The sequence below is a fragment of the Callorhinchus milii genome, unplaced genomic scaffold, assembly GCF_018977255.1.
Source record: "Callorhinchus milii isolate IMCB2004 unplaced genomic scaffold, IMCB_Cmil_1.0 Scaffold699, whole genome shotgun sequence".
In the NCBI taxonomy this organism is placed as follows: domain Eukaryota; kingdom Metazoa; phylum Chordata; class Chondrichthyes; order Chimaeriformes; family Callorhinchidae; genus Callorhinchus; species Callorhinchus milii.
This window is the reverse complement of record NW_024705440.1, coordinates 17,301-37,522: the sequence shown is the minus strand read 5'-3', so window position 1 is coordinate 37,522 and position 20,222 is coordinate 17,301. Positions and strand designations below refer to the sequence as shown.

At 45.8% G+C, this 20,222-nt stretch overlaps 4 protein-coding genes across 4 annotated transcripts; all 4 read left to right on the top strand.

The window, feature by feature from the left end:
• Positions 1–1,510: 1,510 nt before the first annotated feature.
• On the top strand, positions 1,511–3,203 carry LOC121852295 (interferon tau-like). The gene is made up of 4 exons (XM_042346396.1): positions 1,511–1,639; positions 1,846–1,935; positions 2,752–2,991; positions 3,105–3,203. The coding sequence occupies exons 1-4, from the start codon at positions 1,511–1,513 to the stop codon at positions 3,201–3,203; spliced, it is 558 nt and encodes a 185-aa protein (XP_042202330.1).
• Positions 3,204–6,188: 2,985 nt separating this feature from the next.
• LOC121852294 (interferon tau-like) lies at positions 6,189–7,874 on the top strand. The gene is made up of 4 exons (XM_042346395.1): positions 6,189–6,317; positions 6,520–6,609; positions 7,424–7,663; positions 7,776–7,874. Exons 1-4 carry the CDS (start codon positions 6,189–6,191, stop codon positions 7,872–7,874), a joined length of 558 nt encoding a protein of 185 aa, XP_042202329.1.
• Positions 7,875–11,658: 3,784 nt separating this feature from the next.
• LOC121852293 (interferon tau-like) lies at positions 11,659–13,348 on the top strand. The gene is made up of 4 exons (XM_042346394.1): positions 11,659–11,787; positions 11,991–12,080; positions 12,897–13,136; positions 13,250–13,348. Exons 1-4 carry the CDS (start codon positions 11,659–11,661, stop codon positions 13,346–13,348), a joined length of 558 nt encoding a protein of 185 aa, XP_042202328.1.
• Positions 13,349–16,334: 2,986 nt separating this feature from the next.
• On the top strand, positions 16,335–18,014 carry LOC103187738 (interferon tau-like). The gene is made up of 4 exons (XM_042346393.1): positions 16,335–16,463; positions 16,664–16,753; positions 17,568–17,807; positions 17,916–18,014. Exons 1-4 carry the CDS (start codon positions 16,335–16,337, stop codon positions 18,012–18,014), a joined length of 558 nt encoding a protein of 185 aa, XP_042202327.1.
• Positions 18,015–20,222: the final 2,208 nt, after the last annotated feature.

Here is a 20,222-nt window from a genome sequence, read left to right as displayed (position 1 = left end):
AAGCGCTTTGGGACATCCTCCCGACGTGAAAAGCATATATCAAATGCAAGGATTATTATTATTATTATTATTTGGATGCTGATACTGCCACTGCCTGATGTGCGGAGGCGACGGCGAAATCCAATCAGTGGAACCTCAGTATTGCTGACATTCAACTGTAGAAAGTTGGCTCTCATCCAGGACAAGTCTGACCGACAGTCTATCAGAACATCAATCGTCCTGGGGCTGATGTTGGTAGCAAAGAGATCGGGTTGGGTGTCATCCACGTACATGTTCATGTTGAACCCATGTCTGCGGATGATGCCACCACAGGGAACATGTACCGGTTGAAGAGGAGAGACTCAGGACACAGCCCTGAGGAACACTGCACAAGATGTTGCGAGGACTGGAGCAGAAGCCATTTGTGGAGGCAAAGTGGAGTAGGTGTGAGCGATAGGACCTTAAACATTGAAGGATCTGAAATGTCACAACATTAAATGCAATGATAGAGAGAGAGAGAGTTGGTGTAAATCGCAGTCTGACTCCACTCGTGGTTAATGCTGACGATTGGCTGTGTCCAGAGACCTCTCCTCTGACATCGCAGCCCCTCAACCGAATCACACACCCCTCCTCAACCAGAACCCCCCCCCCCCCCACTTCCCCCCAAACACACATTCTCTTTGACCACAAAGCGAAAACCGGAGTCGGTATCGTTTAACTTTCAATTTATAATTGGATCCGAAAGTGAGTGAGAGTGAGCGGCGGCCCTGCGAGCGGCGTGATGGACATGAGTGGGCTCTTGGCTGAAAGGGTTAATTGTAGAGGTACCTGACAGCACATATAGGAAGTGGAGTTAAACTTCAAAATCAATCGGTGGTTATCAACAGGAAAGGCACAAGGTTGTCAGCGAAGTATTCTGATGTGTTTGGAGGTTGTAAAATGTCACAACATTAAATGCAATGACAGAGAGAGAGAGAGTTGGTGCAAATCGCAGTCTGACTCCACTCGTGGTTAATGCTGACGATTGGCTGTGTCCAGAGACCTCTCCTCTAACATGGCAGCCCCTCAACCGAATCACACACCCCTCCTCAACCAGAACACCCCCTTCCCCCCACCCCACCCCCACACACACACATTCTCCTGGGTCCCAAAGCCAAATCCGGAGTCGGTATCGTTTAACTTTCTATTTGTAATTGGATCCGAAAGTGAGTGAGAGTGAGCGGCGGCCCTGCGAGTGGCGCTGTGCAGAGCTGCGGAGTCTTCCAAAACTTTCCGTTTAGTTCCTGAAATCCCCGGGTTTTGGATTCCATCTTCCATCAGAACCTCAGGATTTCGCTTTTGACATGTAAGAATGCTGGTTACCGTAAAAGCCCGTCTCGCCAGCCCGGCACCGTGTGGATCAGCTCTGATACAAGCGGTTGGACCTCTGCTGCGCTCCTGCTCACACATCCAAGAAGGAACAGCTCCCAACTTGACCAACAGCCATCACTAGTGGACACCTTCGCTTCATCGCCTCTCGCCGATTTGTAGAATGGCTGTCCATTACCAGTGCGGTCTCAGTTTGTTTGCGATGCTGTGCGTCTCCCTGACTCTGGGCTGCTCCACGCTGCGGTTACAGAAAATTCTGATCGCAACAACTCTCAACACCTTGGATGAGATGGTAAGTGAGTTGGTTCACACCTGCCTCTCTCTCTCTCTCTCTCTCTCTCTCCCTCTCTCTCACGGCGCGCACCGCGTATTGGTGATCGAACGCTTCCCATCAGCAGCAGCGGCTGTGTGAGGCCATGTGTGTCCGGGGCTGGTGATGGATGGGGAAGATTCTCACTGAATGACTGACTGACTGACTGATGGTGATGTGTGTTACAGGGAGGCCGTGTGCCCAGACATTGTGTGGCAGTCGGAGCGGAGCAGGGAATCGCCTCCCCGGACCTGCGCCTGTTGTTGCAGCCTTTACAGGTGAGTCAATAGCGGCTCTTTCCTCGGTCTCACACCATCGCCCCTCCGGCAGAGTTTAGGGACACGTTTGGATGCTGCAGTCGCTGCATTAAATGCAAGGATACAGCAAGACACGGTGAGGTCCTGCTGGTTTCTGTGCAGTTAGTGTGATAGGTGAAAAGGCAATTCCGCAACAAAGTGCTGAGTATAAATGAGGAGTTTGCTGGAGTAAAGCTGGGAGTGTGGGCATTGCTTTGTCTGGGACAGAGCGCTTATGAGAAGGTCAGCAAATTTCTGTCAGCTTTTGAGAGGACAACTGAAGGGTGGTGGATGCCGATTCGATAACAATTTTCAGAGACTAGTAGATAATTATTTGGGGAGTACAAGTGTAATGGGAAGGGAGCGGGGGAATGGGGTTGGGAACTTGGAACTTGGAAAAGCTCTTTTCAAACCGTCGGCACACACACGATGTTCCGAATGCTCTCCTTCTGTGCTGTATAATTCTATGATTCTATGAACTCGGGAAAGATTATGATTAATGAAATGGTGACAAGGAGAGATTGACAACAACAACTTGCCCCTCACTCAGGGGAGTGTCTCAGAGTCACTTCACAGTGATGGAGCACAACACCGAGCTGGATAAGTGACCATTAACACGGTCGATGAGGAAGGTCTTCAGGAATAATCTGAAGATGGGGAAGCAGGTGGCAAGGCCGAGAGAGAGCGGAAGAGAGTTCCAGAGTTTCAGGGTACAGTGGCTGGAAGTGCAGCCACCGAAAGCGAAAGGGAGGAAAGCAGTTTGAGGATATTAATGAGAACATGTGTGTGTTTTCACAGAACAACGACAGAATTCTGCTGCTGCATAAGACATTCCAACACCTCAACAAAATTTTCCATAAAAACATGAAGTCCGTCACCTGGGACCTGACACAGGTGAATCACTTCCGGGAACTTCTGGTCACTCAGCGGGACGTGGTGAAGGATTGCATCCAGGATTCAGCATCTGATTCCAAGCTGAGCGCCCTCTCCACCATCCACACTTACTTCAGGAAGCTGCAAAACTTTCTCAAAGAGAAGGTACCACATTATATCCGATCGTATCATTTTTGCTCATAAAAAAAGAGACATTTTATTCCATTTAATTGCAACTGTCATTAATCACCATTCCTGCCTCTTTGTGTCTATTGTAGAGGTACAGCGCCTGTGCTTGGGAAGTGATCCGGATGGAGACCCGAGCTCGCTTACAGCAAGTCCTCATCTTAACAGCAAGAATGACGAAAGGAAACTGAAGGTCATCTGAAGATCATTCGTTTGAGAAAAAAGATCAATGACTATTTATAAAGAAACTCCTTAATTTATATTAAATTATATTTATTTTCAAAAGCAATTTTTATTATTGTTCTTGTTATTATATTTTTAAGAAATGCTAAATGGATCATAGATACTTTTGATATTAAGACGCCGTCAATGTGGTTGCGGTAGTTCATTCACAGAGTCTTTGAAAACAGTAAAAATTTGCTATATTTATTTGTGAGTTTGTTGACGCCTCTTTGTGTTAATTAATTTATTATTATTTATATCCATGTTAATTTATTAATATTTATTGATTCATCTGGATTATTGGGATAACTGGTTGTGGGACACTGCTGTGCATAATTGGCTGCAGCATTTCGCACACAAAACATACAGTCAAACACTTTGCAATGTTTCCTGTGAAGCGCTTTCAGATGTCTCAATGACATGATAAGGTGCCATATCCAATGCAAGGATTAATATTATTATTATTAATATTATTATTATCATTTGTTGGAAAGAGCTGCTACATGTTGGATTTGGTGACTTTGCAGCACCAGCTGTCTATCGGGTTTATCCCAAATCAAACCTGGTAACCAATCATTCAGTTCCTCAGAGGACTCATTTCCACCAGTAAATTCCCAGCTAGTTTTCTTTATTTGGCTCGCCCCAATCTACTGAAATGTCAGGTATTTCCTTACGGCACCGTATTACAGTTTTACATGATGTTTGGCTGTTGCTAATTTTTATAATTTGTCATAAAGAAGTATATATTTTCATCCGAAATCTAAGAATATGTTTCATTAAAAGATTTGTATTTTATATCTTATTTATTACCTGCTTTTTTTTTACGTGAAATGTTCCTGATTTTCTCAATGCCTCCACTCAGTGTCTTTACTTATTGTCAGTGAAGCACGCTGAGGCATTTGGAGGATAAAACACACTACAGTATTACATTTGTAAAGCACCTTTCATATCAGAATGACATCCCAAGTCATCCCAAGCTGAACAGTCAGGGATTAGGACCCAAGTGGCAGTGGGGCATTGAGATCAGGGACGGTGGAGGGCCGAGAGGGGAGGAGAGTGGCTGAAAACACGTTCGAAGAGGAGGGCCTTGCTGCATTCCTTGAAAAAAACAAGGGAGGGAGCAAGACGGAGGGAGTGTGTGATGGGGTTCTAGACGGTGGAGGCAGAGAAGCTGATGGCCCAACCACCAATGGTGGGATGGACTGGGCAGGGAGCATGGGGTGGGCCTGAGCATGCTGAGCGGAGAGAGCAGACAGATTGCTAAGGGAATAGGTGAGGTAGGAGGTGCAAGGCCATTGAAAGCCTGGAAGGGAGGGGCGAGAACTTTGAACTTGATCCTCTGATGGATGTGGAGCCAGTGGAGCCAACTGAGTTTGAAGGGGTCACAGAGCCTGGTGGAGGATAGTAAATAAGCTGCAGAGCTCTGGATGATCTGTAGCTTTTGAGGGAAGAGTTGGGAAGTTGGCAATCAAGACATTGGGATGATGAGCCTATTTATAATGAAGTCATGTATGAGGGTTTCAGTGGCCTGTGGGGTGAGGCGCTGGCGGAGTTAGGCAATGTTGCAGAATTGGGGGAAGCCAGAGTTGGTAATATCATGGATGTGGGTGTAAAGGACTGTCGAGAGTCAAACCAGATGCCCAGATTCCTGATTGGCTTGGTGAGGTGGACTGTGCATCCTTGGAGTCCTGTAGCTCAGTGGTAGAGCACTCGCTTTGCAAGCGAGAGACCTGAGTTCAATTCCAGGCAGAGGGCGAAACCTTGGGCAAGTTTCCTTACTCCACACAGAGCCTAATAATAATCCCTCCAAAACCAAAAACAATAATAAATTGGTCATTTTCAATCTATGACTGTTTGTGGGACATTGCTGTGCGCAATTGGCTGCCGCATTCGCGCACAAATATGCAGTCAATTCACTATACAGTGTGTTCTGTGAAGCACTTTGGGACGTCCTCCCGACGTAAAAAGTGCTATATCAAATGCAAGGATTATTATTATTATTATTATTTGGATGCTGATACTGCCACTGCCTGAAGTGCGGAGGCGATGGCGAAAGCCAATCAGAGGAACCTCAGTATTGCTGACATTCAACTGTAGAAAGTTGGCTCTCATCCAGGACATGAAGTCTGACAGACAGTCTGTCAGAACATCAATCGTCCTGGGGCTGATGTTGGTAGCAAAGAGATCGGGTTGGGTGTCATCCACGTACATGTGCATGTTGAACCCATGTCTGCGGATGATGTCACCACAGGGAACATGTACCGGTTGAAGAGGAGAGACCCAGGACACAGCCCTGAGGAACACTGCACAAGATGTTGCGAGGACTGGAGCAGAAGCCATTTGTGGAGGCAAAGTGGAGTGGGTGTGAGAGATAGGACCTAAACCATTGAAGTATCTGAAATGTCACAACATTAAATGCAATGACAGAGAGAGTTGGTGCAAATCGCATTCGTGGTTAATGCTGACGATTGGCTGTGCCCAGGGACCTCTCCTCTAACATGGCATCCCCTCAACCAACCCCTCCTCAACCAGAACATCCCCTTCCCCCCAAACACACATTCACTTTGACCACAAAGCGAAATCCGGAGTCGGTATCGTTTAACTTTCAATTTGTAATTGGATCCGAAAGTGAGTGAGAGTGAGCGGCGGCCCTGCGAGTGGCGCTGTGCAGAGCTGCGGAGTCTTCCAAAACTTTCCGTTTAGTTCCTGAAATCCCCGGGTTTTGGATTCCATCTTCCATCAGAACCTCAGGATTTCGCTTTTGACATGTAAGAATGCTGGTTACCGTAAAAGCCCGTCTCGCCAGCCCGGCACCGTGTGGATCAGCTCTGATACAAGCGGTTGGACCTCTGCTGCGCTCCTGCTCACACATCCAAGAAGGAACAGCTCCCAACTTGACCAACAGCCATCACTAGTGGACACCTTCGCTTCATCGCCTCTCGCCGATTTGTAGAATGGCTGTACATTACCAGTGCGGTCTCAGTTTGTTTGCGATGCTGTGCGTCTCCCTGACTCTGGGCTGCTCCACGCTGCGGTTACAGAAAATTCTGATCGCAACAACTCTCAACACCTTGGATGAGATGGTAAGTGAGTTGGTTCACACCTGCCTCTCTCTCTTTCTCTCTCTCTCCCTCTCTCTCACGGAGCGCACCGCGTATTGGTGATCAAACGCTTCCCATCAGCAGCAGCGGCTGTGTGAGGCCATGTGTGTCCGGGACTGGTGATGGATGGGGAAGATTCTCACTGAATGACTGACTGACTGACTGATGGTGATGTGTGTTACAGGGAGGCCATGTGCCCAGACATTGTGTGGCAGTCGGAGCGGAGCAGGGAATCGCCTCCCCGGACCTGCGCCTGTTGTTGCAGCCTTTACAGGTGAGTCAATAGCGGCTCTTTCCTCGGTCTCACACCATCGCCCCTCCGGCAGAGTTTAGGGACACGTTTGGATGCTGCAGTCGCTGCATTAAATGCAAGGATACAGCAAGACACGGTGAGGTCCTGCTGGTTTCTGTGCAGTTAGTTTGATGGGTGAAAAGGCAATTCCGCAACAAAGTGCTGAGTATAAATGAGGAGTTTGCTGGAGTAAAGCTGGGAGTGTGGGCATTGCTTTGTCAGGGACAGAGCGGTTATGAGAAGGTCTGCAAATTTCTGTCAGCTTTTGAGAGGACAACTGAAGGGTGGTGGACGCCGATTCGATAACAAGTTTTCAGAGATTAGTAGATAATTATTTGGGGAGTACAAGTGTGCAGTGTAATGGGGAGGGAGCGGGGGAATGGGGTTGACTTGGAAAAGCTCTTTTCAAACAGTCGGCACACACATGATGGGCCAAACGCTTTCCTTCTGTGCTGTATAATTCTGTGATTCTAAGAACTCGGGAAAGATTATGATTCGTGAAATGGTGACAAGGAGAGATAGACAACAACAACTTGCCCCTCACTCAGGGGAGTGTCTCAGAGTCACTTCACAGTGATGGAGCACAACACCGAGCTGGATAAGTGACCATTAACACGGTCGATGAGGAAGCTCTTCAGGAATGATCTGAAGGTGGGGAAGGAGGTGGCAAGGCCGAGGGAGAGCGGTAGAGAGTTCCAAAGATTCAGGGTACAGTGGCTGGAAGTGCAGCCACCGAAAGCGAAAGGGAGGAAAGCAGTTTGAGGATATTAATGAGAACATGTGTGTGTTTTCACAGAACAACGACAGAATTCTGCTGCTGCACAAGACATTCCAACACCTCAACAAGATTTTCCATAAAAACATGAAGTCCGTCACCTGGGACCTGACGCAGGTGAATCACTTCCGGGAACTTCTGGTCACTCAGCGGGAAGTGGTGAAGGATTGCATCCAGGATTCAGCATCTGATTCCATGCTGAGCGCCCTCTCCACCATCCACACTTACTTCAGGAAGCTGAAAAAGTTTCTCAAACAGCAGGTACCACATTATGTCCAATTGTATCATTTTCGTTGAAAAAAAAGAGACATTTTATTCCATTTAATTGCAACTGTCATTAATCACCATTCCTGCCTCTCTGTGTCTATTGTAGAGATACAGCGCCTGTGCTTGGGAAGTGATCCGGATGGAGACCCGAGCTCGCTTACAGCAAATCCTCATCTTAACAGCAAGAATGACGAAAGGAAACTGAAGGTCATCTGAAGATCATTCGTTTGAGAAAAAGATCAATAACTATTTATAAAGAAACTCCTTAATTTATTTTCAATTATATTTATATCAAAAGCAAGTTGTATTGTTATTGTTGTTATTATATTTGTAAGAAATGTTAAATGGATCACAGATACTTTTGATATTAAGATGCCGTCAATGTGGTTGCGGTAGTTCATTCCCAGAGTCTTTGAAAATAGTAAAAAATTGTTATATTTATTTGTGAGTTTATTGACGCCTCTTTGTGTTAATTAATTTATTATTATGTATATCCATGTTAATTTATTAATATTTATTGATTCATCTGGATTATTGGGATAACTGGTTGTGGGACACTGCTGTGCATAATTGGCTGCAGCGTTTCGCACACAAAACATACAGTCAAACACTTTACAATATATCCTGTGAAGCGCTTTTAGATTTCTCAATGACATGATAAGTTGCCATATCCAATGCAAGAATTAATATTATTATTATTAATATTATTATTATCATTTGCTGTAAAGAGATGGTACAAGTTGGATTTGGTGACTTTGCAGCACCAGCTGTCTATCTGGTAATCAATCACTCCGTTCCTCAGAGGACTCATTTCCACCAGTAAATTCCCAGCTAGTTTTCTTTATTTGGCTCCCCCCAATCTACTGAAATGTCAGGTATTTCCTTATGATACTGTATTACAGTTTTACATGATGTTTGGCTATTGTTAATTTTTATAATTTGTCATGAAGAATTATATATTTTCATCCGAAATCTAAGAATATGTTTCATTAAAAGATTTGTATTTTATATCTTATTCATTACCTGCTTTTTTTTTACGTGAAATGTTCCTGATTTTCTCAATGCCTCCACTCAGTGTCTTTACTTATTGTCAGTGAAGCACGCTGAGGCATTTGGAGGATACAACGCACTACAGTATTACATTTGTAAAGCACCTTTCATATCAGAATGACATCCCAAGTCATCCCAAGCTGAACAGTCAGGGATTATGTGGAGTCCTGTAGCTCAGTGGTTAGAGCACTCAACACCTGAGTTCAATTCCAGGCAGAGGGCGAAACCTTGGGCAAGTTTCCTTACTCCACACAGAGCCTAATAATAATCCCTCCGAAAAAACAAAAACAATAATAAATTGGTCATTTTCAATCTACGACTGTTTGTGGGACATTGCTGTGCGCAATTGGCTGCCGCGTTCGCCCACAAATATACAGTCAATTCACTTTACAGTCTGTTCTGTGAAATGCTTTGGGACGTCCTCCCGACGTGAAAAGCGCTATATCAAATGCAAGGATTATTATTATTATTATTATTATTATTATTAGGACCTGAGTGGCAGTGGGGCATTGAGATCAGGGACGGTGGACGGCAGAGAGGGGAGGAGAGTGGCCGAAAACACGTTCGAATAGGAGGGCCTTGCTGCGTTCCTTGAAAAAAACAAGGAAGGGAGCAAGACGGAGGGAGTGTGTGATGGGGTTCTAGATGGTGGAGGCAGAGAAGCTGAGGGCCCAACCACCAATGGTGGGATGGACTGGGCAGGGAGCATGGGGCGGGCCAGAGCATGCTGAGCGGAGAGAGCAGACAGATTGCAAAGGGGAGAGGTGAGGTAGGAGGTGCAAGGCCATTGAAAGCCTGGAAGGGAGGGGCGAGAATTTTGAGCTTGATCCTCTGATGGATGTGGAGCCAGTGGAGCCACCTATGGTGAGTTTGAAGGGGTCACAGAGCCTGGTGCAGGATAGGACATAAGCTGCAGAGCTCTGGATGTTCTGCAGCTTTTGAAGGGAAGAGTTGGGAAGGTTGGCAATCAAGACATTGGGATGATGAGCCTAGTTATAATGAAGTCATGTATGAGGGTCTCAGTGGCCTGTGGGGTGAGACGCTGGCGGCGTTAGGCAATGTTGCAGAATTGGGGGAAGCCAGAGTTGGTAATATCATGGATGTGGGTGAAAAGGACTGTTGAGAGTCAAACCAGATACCCAGGTTCCTGACTGGCTTGATGAGGTGGACCGTGCATCCTTGGAGTCCTGCAGCTCAGTGGTTAGAGCACTCGCTTTGTAAGTGAGAGACCTGAGTTCAATTCCAGGCAGAGGGCGAAACCTTCGGCACGTTTCCTTACTCCACACAGAGCCTAATAATAATCCCTCCACAACCAGAAACAATAATAAATTGGTCATTTTCAATCTACGACTGTTTTTGGGACATTGCTGTGCGCAATTGGCTGCCGCGTTCGCCCACAATTATATAGTCAATTCACTTTATAGTGTGTTCTGTGAAGTGCTTTGGGACGTCCTCCCGATGTGAAAAGCGCTATATCAAATGCCAGGATTATTATTATTATTATTATTATTATTTGGATGCTGATACTGCCACTGCCTGATGTGCGGAGGCGATGGCGAAAGCCAATCAGTGGAACCTCAGTATTGCTGACATTCAACTGTAGAAAGTTGGCTCTCATCCAGGACATGAAGTCTGACAGACAGTCTGTCAGAACATCAATCGTCCTGGGGCTGATGTTGGTAGCAAAGAGATCGGGTTGGGTGTGATCCACGGACATGTTCATTTTGAACCCATGTCTGCGGATGATGTCACCACAGGGAACATGTACCGGTTGAAGAGGAGAGACCCAGGACACAACCCTGAGGAACACTGCACACGATGTTGCGAGGACTGGAGCAGACGCCATTTGTGGAGGCAAAGTGGAGTGGGTGTGAGAGATAGGACCTAAACCATTGAAGAATCTGAAATGTCACAACATTAAATGCAATGAGAGAGAGAGAGAGTTGGTGCAAATCGCAGTCTGACTCCACTCGTGGTTAATGCTGACGATTGGCTGTGTCCAGAGACCTCTCCTCTAACATGGCAGCCCCTCAACCCACCCCTCCTCAACCAGAACCCCCCCCCCTTCCCCCCAAACACACATTCTCTTTGACCACAAAGCGAAATCCGGAGTCGGTATCGTTTAACTTTCAATTTATAATTGGATCCGAAAGTGAGTGAGAGTGAGCGGCGGCCCTGCGAGCGGCGTGATGGACATGAGGGGGCTCTTGGCTGAAAGGGTTAATTGTAGAGGTACCTGACAGCACACATAGGAGGTCGAGTTAAACTTCAAAATCAATCGGTGGTTATCAACAGGAAAGGCACAAGGTTGTCAGCGAAGTATGCTGATGTGTTTGGAGGTTGTAAAATGTCACAACATGAAATGCAATGACAGAGAGAGAGAGAGTTGGTGCAAATCGCAGTCTGACTCCACTCGTGGTTAATGCTGACGATTGGCTGTGTCCAGAGACCTCTCCTCTAACATGGCAGCCCCTCAACCGAATCACACACCCCTCCTCAACCAGAACACCCCCTTCCCCCCACCCCACCCCCACACACACACATTCTCCTGGGTCCCAAAGCCAAATCCGGAGTCGGTATCGTTTAACTTTCTATTTGTAATTGGATCCGAAAGTGAGTGAGAGTGAGCGGCGGCCCTGCGAGTGGCGCTGTGCAGAGCTGCGGAGTCTTCCAAAACTTTCCGTTTAGTTCCTGAAATCCCCGGGTTTTGGATTCCATCTTCCATCAGAACCTCAGGATTTCGCTTTTGACATGTAAGAATGCTGGTTACCGTAAAAGCCCGTCTCGCCAGCCCGGCACCGTGTGGATCAGCTCTGATACAAGCGGTTGGACCTCTGCTGCGCTCCTGCTCACACATCCAAGAAGGAACAGCTCCCAACTTGACCAACAGCCATCACTAGTGGACACCTTCGCTTCATCGCCTCTCGCCGATTTGAAGAATGGCTGTACATTACCAGTGCGGTCTCAGTTTGTTTGCGATGCTGTGCGTCTCCCTGACTCTGGGCTGCTCCACGCTGCGGTTACAGAAAATTCTGATCGCAACAACTCTCAACACCTTGGATGAGATGGTAAGTGAGTTGGTTCACACCTGCCTCTCTCTCTTTCTCTCTCTCTCTCCTCTCTCTCACGGCGCGCACCGCGTATTGGTGATCAAACGCTTCCCATCAGCAGCAATGGCTGTGTGAGGCCATGTGTGTCCGGGGCTGGTGATGGATGGGGAAGATTCTCACTGAATGACTGACTGACTGACTGATGGTGATGTGTGTTACAGGGAGGCCGTGTGCCCAGACATTGTGTGGCAGTCGGAGCGGAGCAGGGAATCGCCTCCCCGGACCTGCGCCTGTTGTTGCAGCCTTTGCAGGTGAGTCAATAGCGGCTCTTTCCTCGGTCTCACACCATCGCCCCTCCGGCAGAGTTTAGGGACACGTTTGGATGCTGCAGTCGCTGCATTAAATGCAAGGATACAGCAAGACACGGTGAGGTCCTGCTGGTTTCTGTGCAGTTAGTGTGATAGGTGAAAAGGCAATTCCGCAACAAAGTGCTGAGTATAAATGAGGAGTTTGCTGGAGTAAAGCTGGGAGTGTGGGCATTGCTTTGTCAGGGACAGAGCGCTTATGAGAAGGTCAGCAAATTTCTGTCAGCTTTTGAGAGGACAACTGAAGGGTGGTGGATGCCGATTCGATAACAATTTTCAGAGACTAGTAGATAATTATTTGGGGAGTACAAGTGTAATGGGAAGGGAGCGGGGGAATGGGGTTGGGAACTTGGAACTTGGAAAAGCTCTTTTCAAACCGTCGGCACACACACGATGTTCCGAATGCTCTCCTTCTGTGCTGTATAATTCTATGATTCTATGAACTCGGGAAAGATTATGATTAATGAAATGGTGACAAGGAGAGATTGACAACAACAACTTGCCCCTCACTCAGGGGAGTGTCTCAGAGTCACTTCACAGTGATGGAGCACAACACCGAGCTGGATAAGTGACCATTAACACGGTCGATGAGGAAGGTCTTCAGGAATAATCTGAAGATGGGGAAGCAGGTGGCAAGGCCGAGAGAGAGCGGAAGAGAGTTCCAGAGTTTCAGGGTACAGTGGCTGGAAGTGCAGCCACCGAAAGCGAAAGGGAGGAAAGCAGTTTGAGGATATTAATGAGAACATGTGTGTGTTTTCACAGAACAACGACAGAATTCTGCTGCTGCATAAGACATTCCAACACCTCAACAAGATTTTCCATAAAAACATGAAATCCGTCACCTGGGACCTGACACAGGTGAATCACTTCCGGGAACTTCTGGACACTCAGCGGGACGTGGTGAAGGATTGCATCCATGATTCAGCATCTGATTCCAAGCTGAGCGCCCTCTCCACCATCCACACTTACTTCAGGAAGCTGCAAAACTTTCTCAAAGAGAAGGTACCACATTATATCCGATCGTATCATTTTTGCTCAAAAAAAAAGAGACATTTTATTCCATTTAATTGCAACTGTCGTTAATCACAATTCCTGCCTCTGTGTGTCTATTGTAGAGATACAGCGCCTGTGCTTGGGAAGTGATCCGGATGGAGACCCGAGCTCACTTACAGCAAATCCTCATCTTAACAGCAAGAATGACGAAAGGAAACTGAAGGTCATCTGAAGATCATTCGTTTGAGAAAAAAGATCAATGACTATTTATAAAGAAACTCCTTAATTTATATTAAATTATATTTATTTTCAAAAGCAATTTTTATTATTGTTCTTGTTATTATATTTTTAAGAAATGCTAAATGGATCATAGATACTTTTGATATTAAGACGCCGTCAATGTGGTTGCGGTAGTTCATTCACAGAGTCTTTGAAAACAGTAAAAATTTGCTATATTTATTTGTGAGTTTGTTGACGCCTCTTTGTGTTAATTAATTTATTATTATTTATATCCATGTTAATTTATTAATATTTATTGATTCATCTGGATTATTGGGATAACTGGTTGTGGAACACTGCTGTGCATAATTGGCTGCAGCATTTCGCACACAAAACATACAGTCAAACACTTTGCAATGTTTCCTGTGAAGCGCTTTCAGATGTCTCAATGACATGATAAGGTGCCATATCCAATGCAAGGATTAATATTATTATTATTAATATTATTATTATCATTTGTTGGAAAGAGCTGCTACATGTTGGATTTGGTGACTTTGCAGCACCAGCTGTCTATCGGGTTTATCCCAAATCAAACCTGGTAACCAATCATTCAGCTCCTCAGAGGACTCATTTCCACCAGTAAATTCCCAGCTAGTTTTCTTTATTTGGCTCGCCCCAATCTACTGAAATGTCAGGTATTTCCTTACGGCACCGTATTACAGTTTTACATGATGTTTGGCTGTTGCTAATTTTTATAATTTGTCATAAAGAAGTATATATTTTCATCCGAAATCTAAGAATATGTTTCATTAAAAGATTTGTATTTTATATCTTATTTATTACCTGCTTTTTTTTTACGTGAAATGTTCCTGATTTTCTCAATGCCTCCACTCAGTGTCTTTACTTATTGTCAGTGAAGCACGCTGAGGCATTTGGAGGATAAAACACACTACAGTATTACATTTGTAAAGCACCTTTCATATCAGAATGACATCCCAAGTCATCCCAAGCTGAACAGTCAGGGATTAGGACCCAAGTGGCAGTGGGGCATTGAGATCAGGGACGGTGGAGGGCCGAGAGGGGAGGAGAGTGGCTGAAAACACGTTCGAAGAGGAGGGCCTTGCTGCATTCCTTGAAAAAAACAAGGGAGGGAGCAAGACGGAGGGAGTGTGTGATGGGGTTCTAGACGGTGGAGGCAGAGAAGCTGATGGCCCAACCACCAATGGTGGGATGGACTGGGCAGGGAGCATGGGGTGGGCCTGAGCATGCTGAGCGGAGAGAGCAGACAGATTGCTAAGGGGATAAGTGAGGTAGGAGGTGCAAGGCCATTGAAAGCCTGGAAGGGAGGGGCGAGAACTTTGAACTTGATCCTCTGATGGATGTGGAGCCAGTGGAGCCAACTGAGTTTGAAGGGGTCACAGAGCCTGGTGGAGGATAGTAAATAAGCTGCAGAGCTCTGGATGATCTGTAGCTTTTGGAGGGAAGAGTTGGGAAAGTTGGCAATCAAGACATTGGGATGATGAGCCTAGTTATAATGAAGTCATGTATGAGGGTCTCAGTGGCCTGTGGGGTGAGGCGCTGGCGGAGTTAGGCAATGTTGCAGAGTTGGGGGAAGCCAGAGTTGGTAATATCATGGATGTGGGTGTAAAGGACTGTCGAGAGTCAAACCAAATGCCCAGATTCCTGATTGGCTTGGTGAGGTGGACTGTGCATCCTTGGAGTCCTGTAGCTCAGTGGTAGAGCACTCGCTTTGCAAGCGAGAGACCTGAGTTCAATTCCAGGCAGAGGGCGAAACCTTGGGCAAGTTTCCTTACTCCACACAGAGCCTAATAATAATCCCTCCAAAACCAAAAACAATAATAAATTGGTCATTTTCAATCTATGACTGTTTGTGGGACATTGCTGTGCGCAATTGGCTGCCGCATTCGCGCACAAATATGCAGTCAATTCACTATACAGTGTGTTCTGTGAAGCACTTTGGGACGTCCTCCCGACGTAAAAGTGCTATATCAAATGCAAGGATTATTATTATTATTATTATTTGGATGCTGATACTGCCACTGCCTGAAGTGCGGAGGCGATGGCGAAAGCCAATCAGAGGAACCTCAGTATTGCTGACATTCAACTGTAGAAAGTTGGCTCTCATCCAGGACATGAAGTCTGACAGACAGTCTGTCAGAACATCAATCGTCCTGGGGCTGATGTTGGTAGCAAAGAGATCGGGTTGGGTGTCATCCACGTACATGTGCATGTTGAACCCATGTCTGCGGATGATGTCACCACAGGGAACATGTACCGGTTGAAGAGGAGAGACCCAGGACACAGCCCTGAGGAACACTGCACAAGATGTTGCGAGGACTGGAGCAGAAGCCATTTGTGGAGGCAAAGTGGAGTGGGTGTGAGAGATAGGACCTAAACCATTGAAGTATCTGAAATGTCACAACATTAAATGCAATGACAGAGAGAGTTGGTGCAAATCGCATTCGTGGTTAATGCTGACGATTGGCTGTGCCCAGGGACCTCTCCTCTAACATGGCATCCTCTCAACCAACCCCTCCTCAACCAGAACATCCCCTTCCCCCCAAACACACATTCACTTTGACCACAAAGCGAAATCCGGAGTCGGTATCGTTTAACTTTCAATTTGTAATTGGATCCGAAAGTGAGTGAGAGTGAGCGGCGGCCCTGCGAGTGGCGCTGTGCAGAGCTGCGGAGTCTTCCAAAACTTTTCGTTTAGTTCCCGAAATCCCCGGGTTTTGGATTCCATCTTCCATCAGAACCTCAGGATTTCGCTTTTGACATGTAAGAATGCTGGTTACCGTAAAAGCCCGTCTCGCCAGCCCGGCACCGTGTGGATCAGCTCTGATACAAGCGGTTGGACCTCTGCTGCGCTCCTGCTCACACATCCAAGAAGGAACAGCTCCCAACTTGACCAACAGCCATCACTAGTGGACACCTTCGCTTCATCGCCTCTCGCCGATTTGTAGAATGGCTGTCCATTACCAGTGCGGTCTCAGTTTGTTTGCGATGCTGTGCGTCTCCCTGACTCTGGGCTGCTCCACGCTGCGGTTACAGAAAATTCTGATCGCAACAACTCTCAACACCTTGGATGAGATGGTAAGTGAGTTGGTTCACACCTGCCTCTCTCTCTTTCTCTCTCTCTCTCTCTCCCTCTCATGGCGCTCACCGCGTATTGGTGATCGAACGCTTCCCATCAGCAGCAGCGGCTGTGTGAGGCCATGTGTGTCCGGGACTGGTGATGGATGGGGAAGATTCTCACTGAATGACTGACTGACTGATGGTGATGTGTGTTACAGGGAGGCCATGTGCCCAGACATTGTGTGGCAGTCGGAGCGGAGCAGGGAATCGCCTCCCCGGACCTGCGCCTGTTGTTGCAGCCTTTACAGGTGAGTCAATAGCGGCTCTTTCCTCGGTCTCACACCATCGCCCCTCCGGCAGAGTTTAGGGACACGTTTGGATGCTGCAGTCGCTGCATTAAATGCAAGGATACAGCAAGACACGGTGAGGTCCTGCTGGTTTCTGTGCAGTTAGTTTGATGAGTGAAAAGGCAATTCCGCAACAAAGTGCTGAGTATAAATGAGGAGTTTGCTGGAGTAAAGCTGGGAGTGTGGGCATTGCTTTGTCAGGGACAGAGCGGTTATGAGAAGTTCTGCAAATTTCTGTCAGCTTTTGAGAGGACAACTGAAGGGTGGTGGATGCCGATTCGATAACAAATTTTCAGAGAGTAGTAGATAATTATTTGGGGAGTACAAGTGTGCAGTGTAATGCGGAGGGAGCGGGGGAATGGGGTTGACTTGGAAAAGCTCTTTTCAAACAGTCGGCACACACATGATGGGCCAAACGCTCTCCTTCTGTGCTGTATAATTCTGTGATTCTATGAACTCGGGAAAGATTATGATTAATGAAATGGTGACAAGGAGAGATAGACAACAACAACTTGCCCCTCACTCAGGGGAGTTTCTCAGAGTACCTTCACAGTGATGGAGCACAACACCGAGCTGGATAAGTGACCATTAACACGGTCGATGAGGAAGCTCTTCAGGAATGATCTGAAGATGGGGAAGGAGGTGGCAAGGCCGAGAGAGAGCGGAAGAGAGTTCCAGAGTTTCAGGGTACAGTGGCTGGAAGTGCAGCCACCGAAAGCGAAATGGAGGAAAGCAGTTTGAAGATATTAATGAGAACATGTGTGTGTTTTCACAGAACAACGACAGAATTCTGCTGCTGCACAAGACATTCCAACACCTCAACAAGATTTTCCATAAAAACATGAAGTCCGTCACCTGGGACCTGACGCAGGTGAATCACTTCCGGGAACTTCTGGTCACTCAGCGGGAAGTGGTGAAGGATTGCATCCAGGATTCAGCATCTGATTCCATGCTGAGCGCCCTCTCCACCATCCACACTTACTTCCGGAAGCTGAAAAAGTTTCTCAAACAGCAGGTACCACATTATGTCCATATCATTTTCGTTCAGAAAGAAGAGACATTTTATTCCATTTAATTGCAACTGTCATTAATCACCATTCCTGCCTCTATGTGTCTATTGTAGAGATACAGCGCCTGTGCTTGGGAAGTGATCCGGATAGAGACCCGAGCTCACTTACAGCAAATCCTCATCTTAACAGCAAGAATGACGAAAGGAAACTGAAGGTCATCTGAAGATCATTCGTTTGAGAAAAAAGATCAATAACTATTTATAAAGAAACTCCTTAATTTATTTTAAATTATGTTTTTATTTTCAAATGCAAGTTTTATTTTTATTATTGTTATTATTTAAATGTTAAATGGAGCATAGACACTTTTTGATATTAAGGTGCCGTCAATGTGGTTGCAGTAATTCATTCCCAGAGACTTTGAAAAAACTTTTAAAAAATGCTTTGTTTATTTGTGAGTTTATTGATGCCTCTTTTGTTAATTAATTTATTATTATTGATATACATGTTCATTTATTCATATTTATTGATTGATTGATCAGTATTACTGGGATGACTGTTTGTGGGGCACTGCTGTGTGTAATTGGCTGCAGTTTTACCTGATGTTTGGCTGTTACTAATTTTTGTAATTTGTCACCAAAAAGTGTATATTTTTAAATGAAATCGGAGAATATGTTCCATTAAACTTTTGTCTTTTGTATCTTATTAATTGCCTCTGTTTTACTTTTGCTTACTTCACGTGTTCCTGATTTTCTCAAAGCCTACTTTCTCTCTGTTGCATCTGTACATCCCCCCCAAACCCCCACCCCCCAGACACCTCTCTGCTGTAACAACCTTTTAATAAGAGTAGAATGGATGCCTGTTATTAAAATAAATACCAGCTTTGAGGTTCTGGGTGAGTTTTATCGAATTAAAATTCTTCTGTTGAAATCTAAATTCTACGGCGGGTGGTGGAGGGGGTTGTGGGTGGGGGGGGGTGGGGAGGGGGTGCGAGTTGTGCAGTGGAGGTTAGGGTTGGTCCAACCAAAGGCATGGTGAAAGAGGAAAGGCTGGAGATGGGTCTTGAAGGAGGCAAGGGAGTGGTGTGGAGCCAAAAGAGCAGACAGGATGGGGACCTTGGTGCAAGCTATTGCCTGCAGAGCAGAGGGAGTGGAAAAACTATGGAACATGGGGCTTGGGAAGTATGTTAGAATTCACTGTGAACATCTCTTTCCAATGGTAGGGGATTGACACCGGGGGCTTGAATCCAAGATTGTAACTATGGAACTAAGAGGAAAGGATTTTCAAAATATGGAATGATTTCAATTATTACTGTTCATTTATTAAAAGAATTCAAGTAAAATATAGTTGTAAAAAAAATTAACAAAAATAAATTCGATTTTTTCATACAATATACATGTTGCCACAGTAAAACTATAAACAGGAATATCCGTAAAACATTAACATACAGAAAATAATTGAACCATTGTTCTCAATCTGAATCTAGAAATGGAATAATTACAGAATAGGTCAGTAGACCAAAGTAACAATGCTTAGTTATTAAATAACCAAGACTTTATAAACAAAAACACTTCTCAATAAATAGTTATTTGTCACATTCTTTTCTTAAACTTGTCATAAGAAGACCCTCAAACTCTTGTCTTTGCTTCTTTCGTGGCTAAAGTGAGCATTTCCTGTAAACGACGTGAAGTCTTTGCTCGGATCACTTCCCAGGCACAGGCGCTGAACCTCTACAACAGACAAAATCAGAGATTGTGGCAAGTTAGTGACAAATACAATTAAATGCAAATATTTCTCTTCAAAGATGATACAATCAGATATAACATGGCACCTTCTGTCTGAGAAACCTTCCCAGCTTGGTGAAGTAAGTGCGGATGGCAGATGTGGTGTGGACCATGGCGTCAGAGGCTGGTTCCTTCGCACATTTTTCCATCTCCATTTGTTGTTCATCCAGCACAAACCGGAAACCAAGGATCTTCTCCTGGTCCCAAGTGGAGGTTACGTTGTTACTGTAAATCTCGTTGAGGTGGTGGAGAGTCTGAAGGTAAACCTGCATTCTATCCCCAGGCTGTGGAAATACAGACATCCCTGCATGAGCAATGTAACTTTCTAAACCTGCACCACACACAGTCAAAGTCATTTGGTTTGGTCCTCACCAGACATTTTGTACCCGTCGCTCTGAATCGATCAAGTTTGCTTCCTGTTCTGCTTAACCTGCTAACACCGAGCTTCACACCATACCCCTGCTCCTTCCGACATCTCTACAACATTCCCACTTATGCCTTCCTTTATCCTGAAAGCCTTCGCTGTGACTTTGTCACCTATCAGATATCTTCTCCAAAATTCTCATTGCCCATATCTCTACATTTCGCTCTCCAGAAACTTCAATTAACCCAGAAATGTGTAGCCGCTCTCTCCCAAGA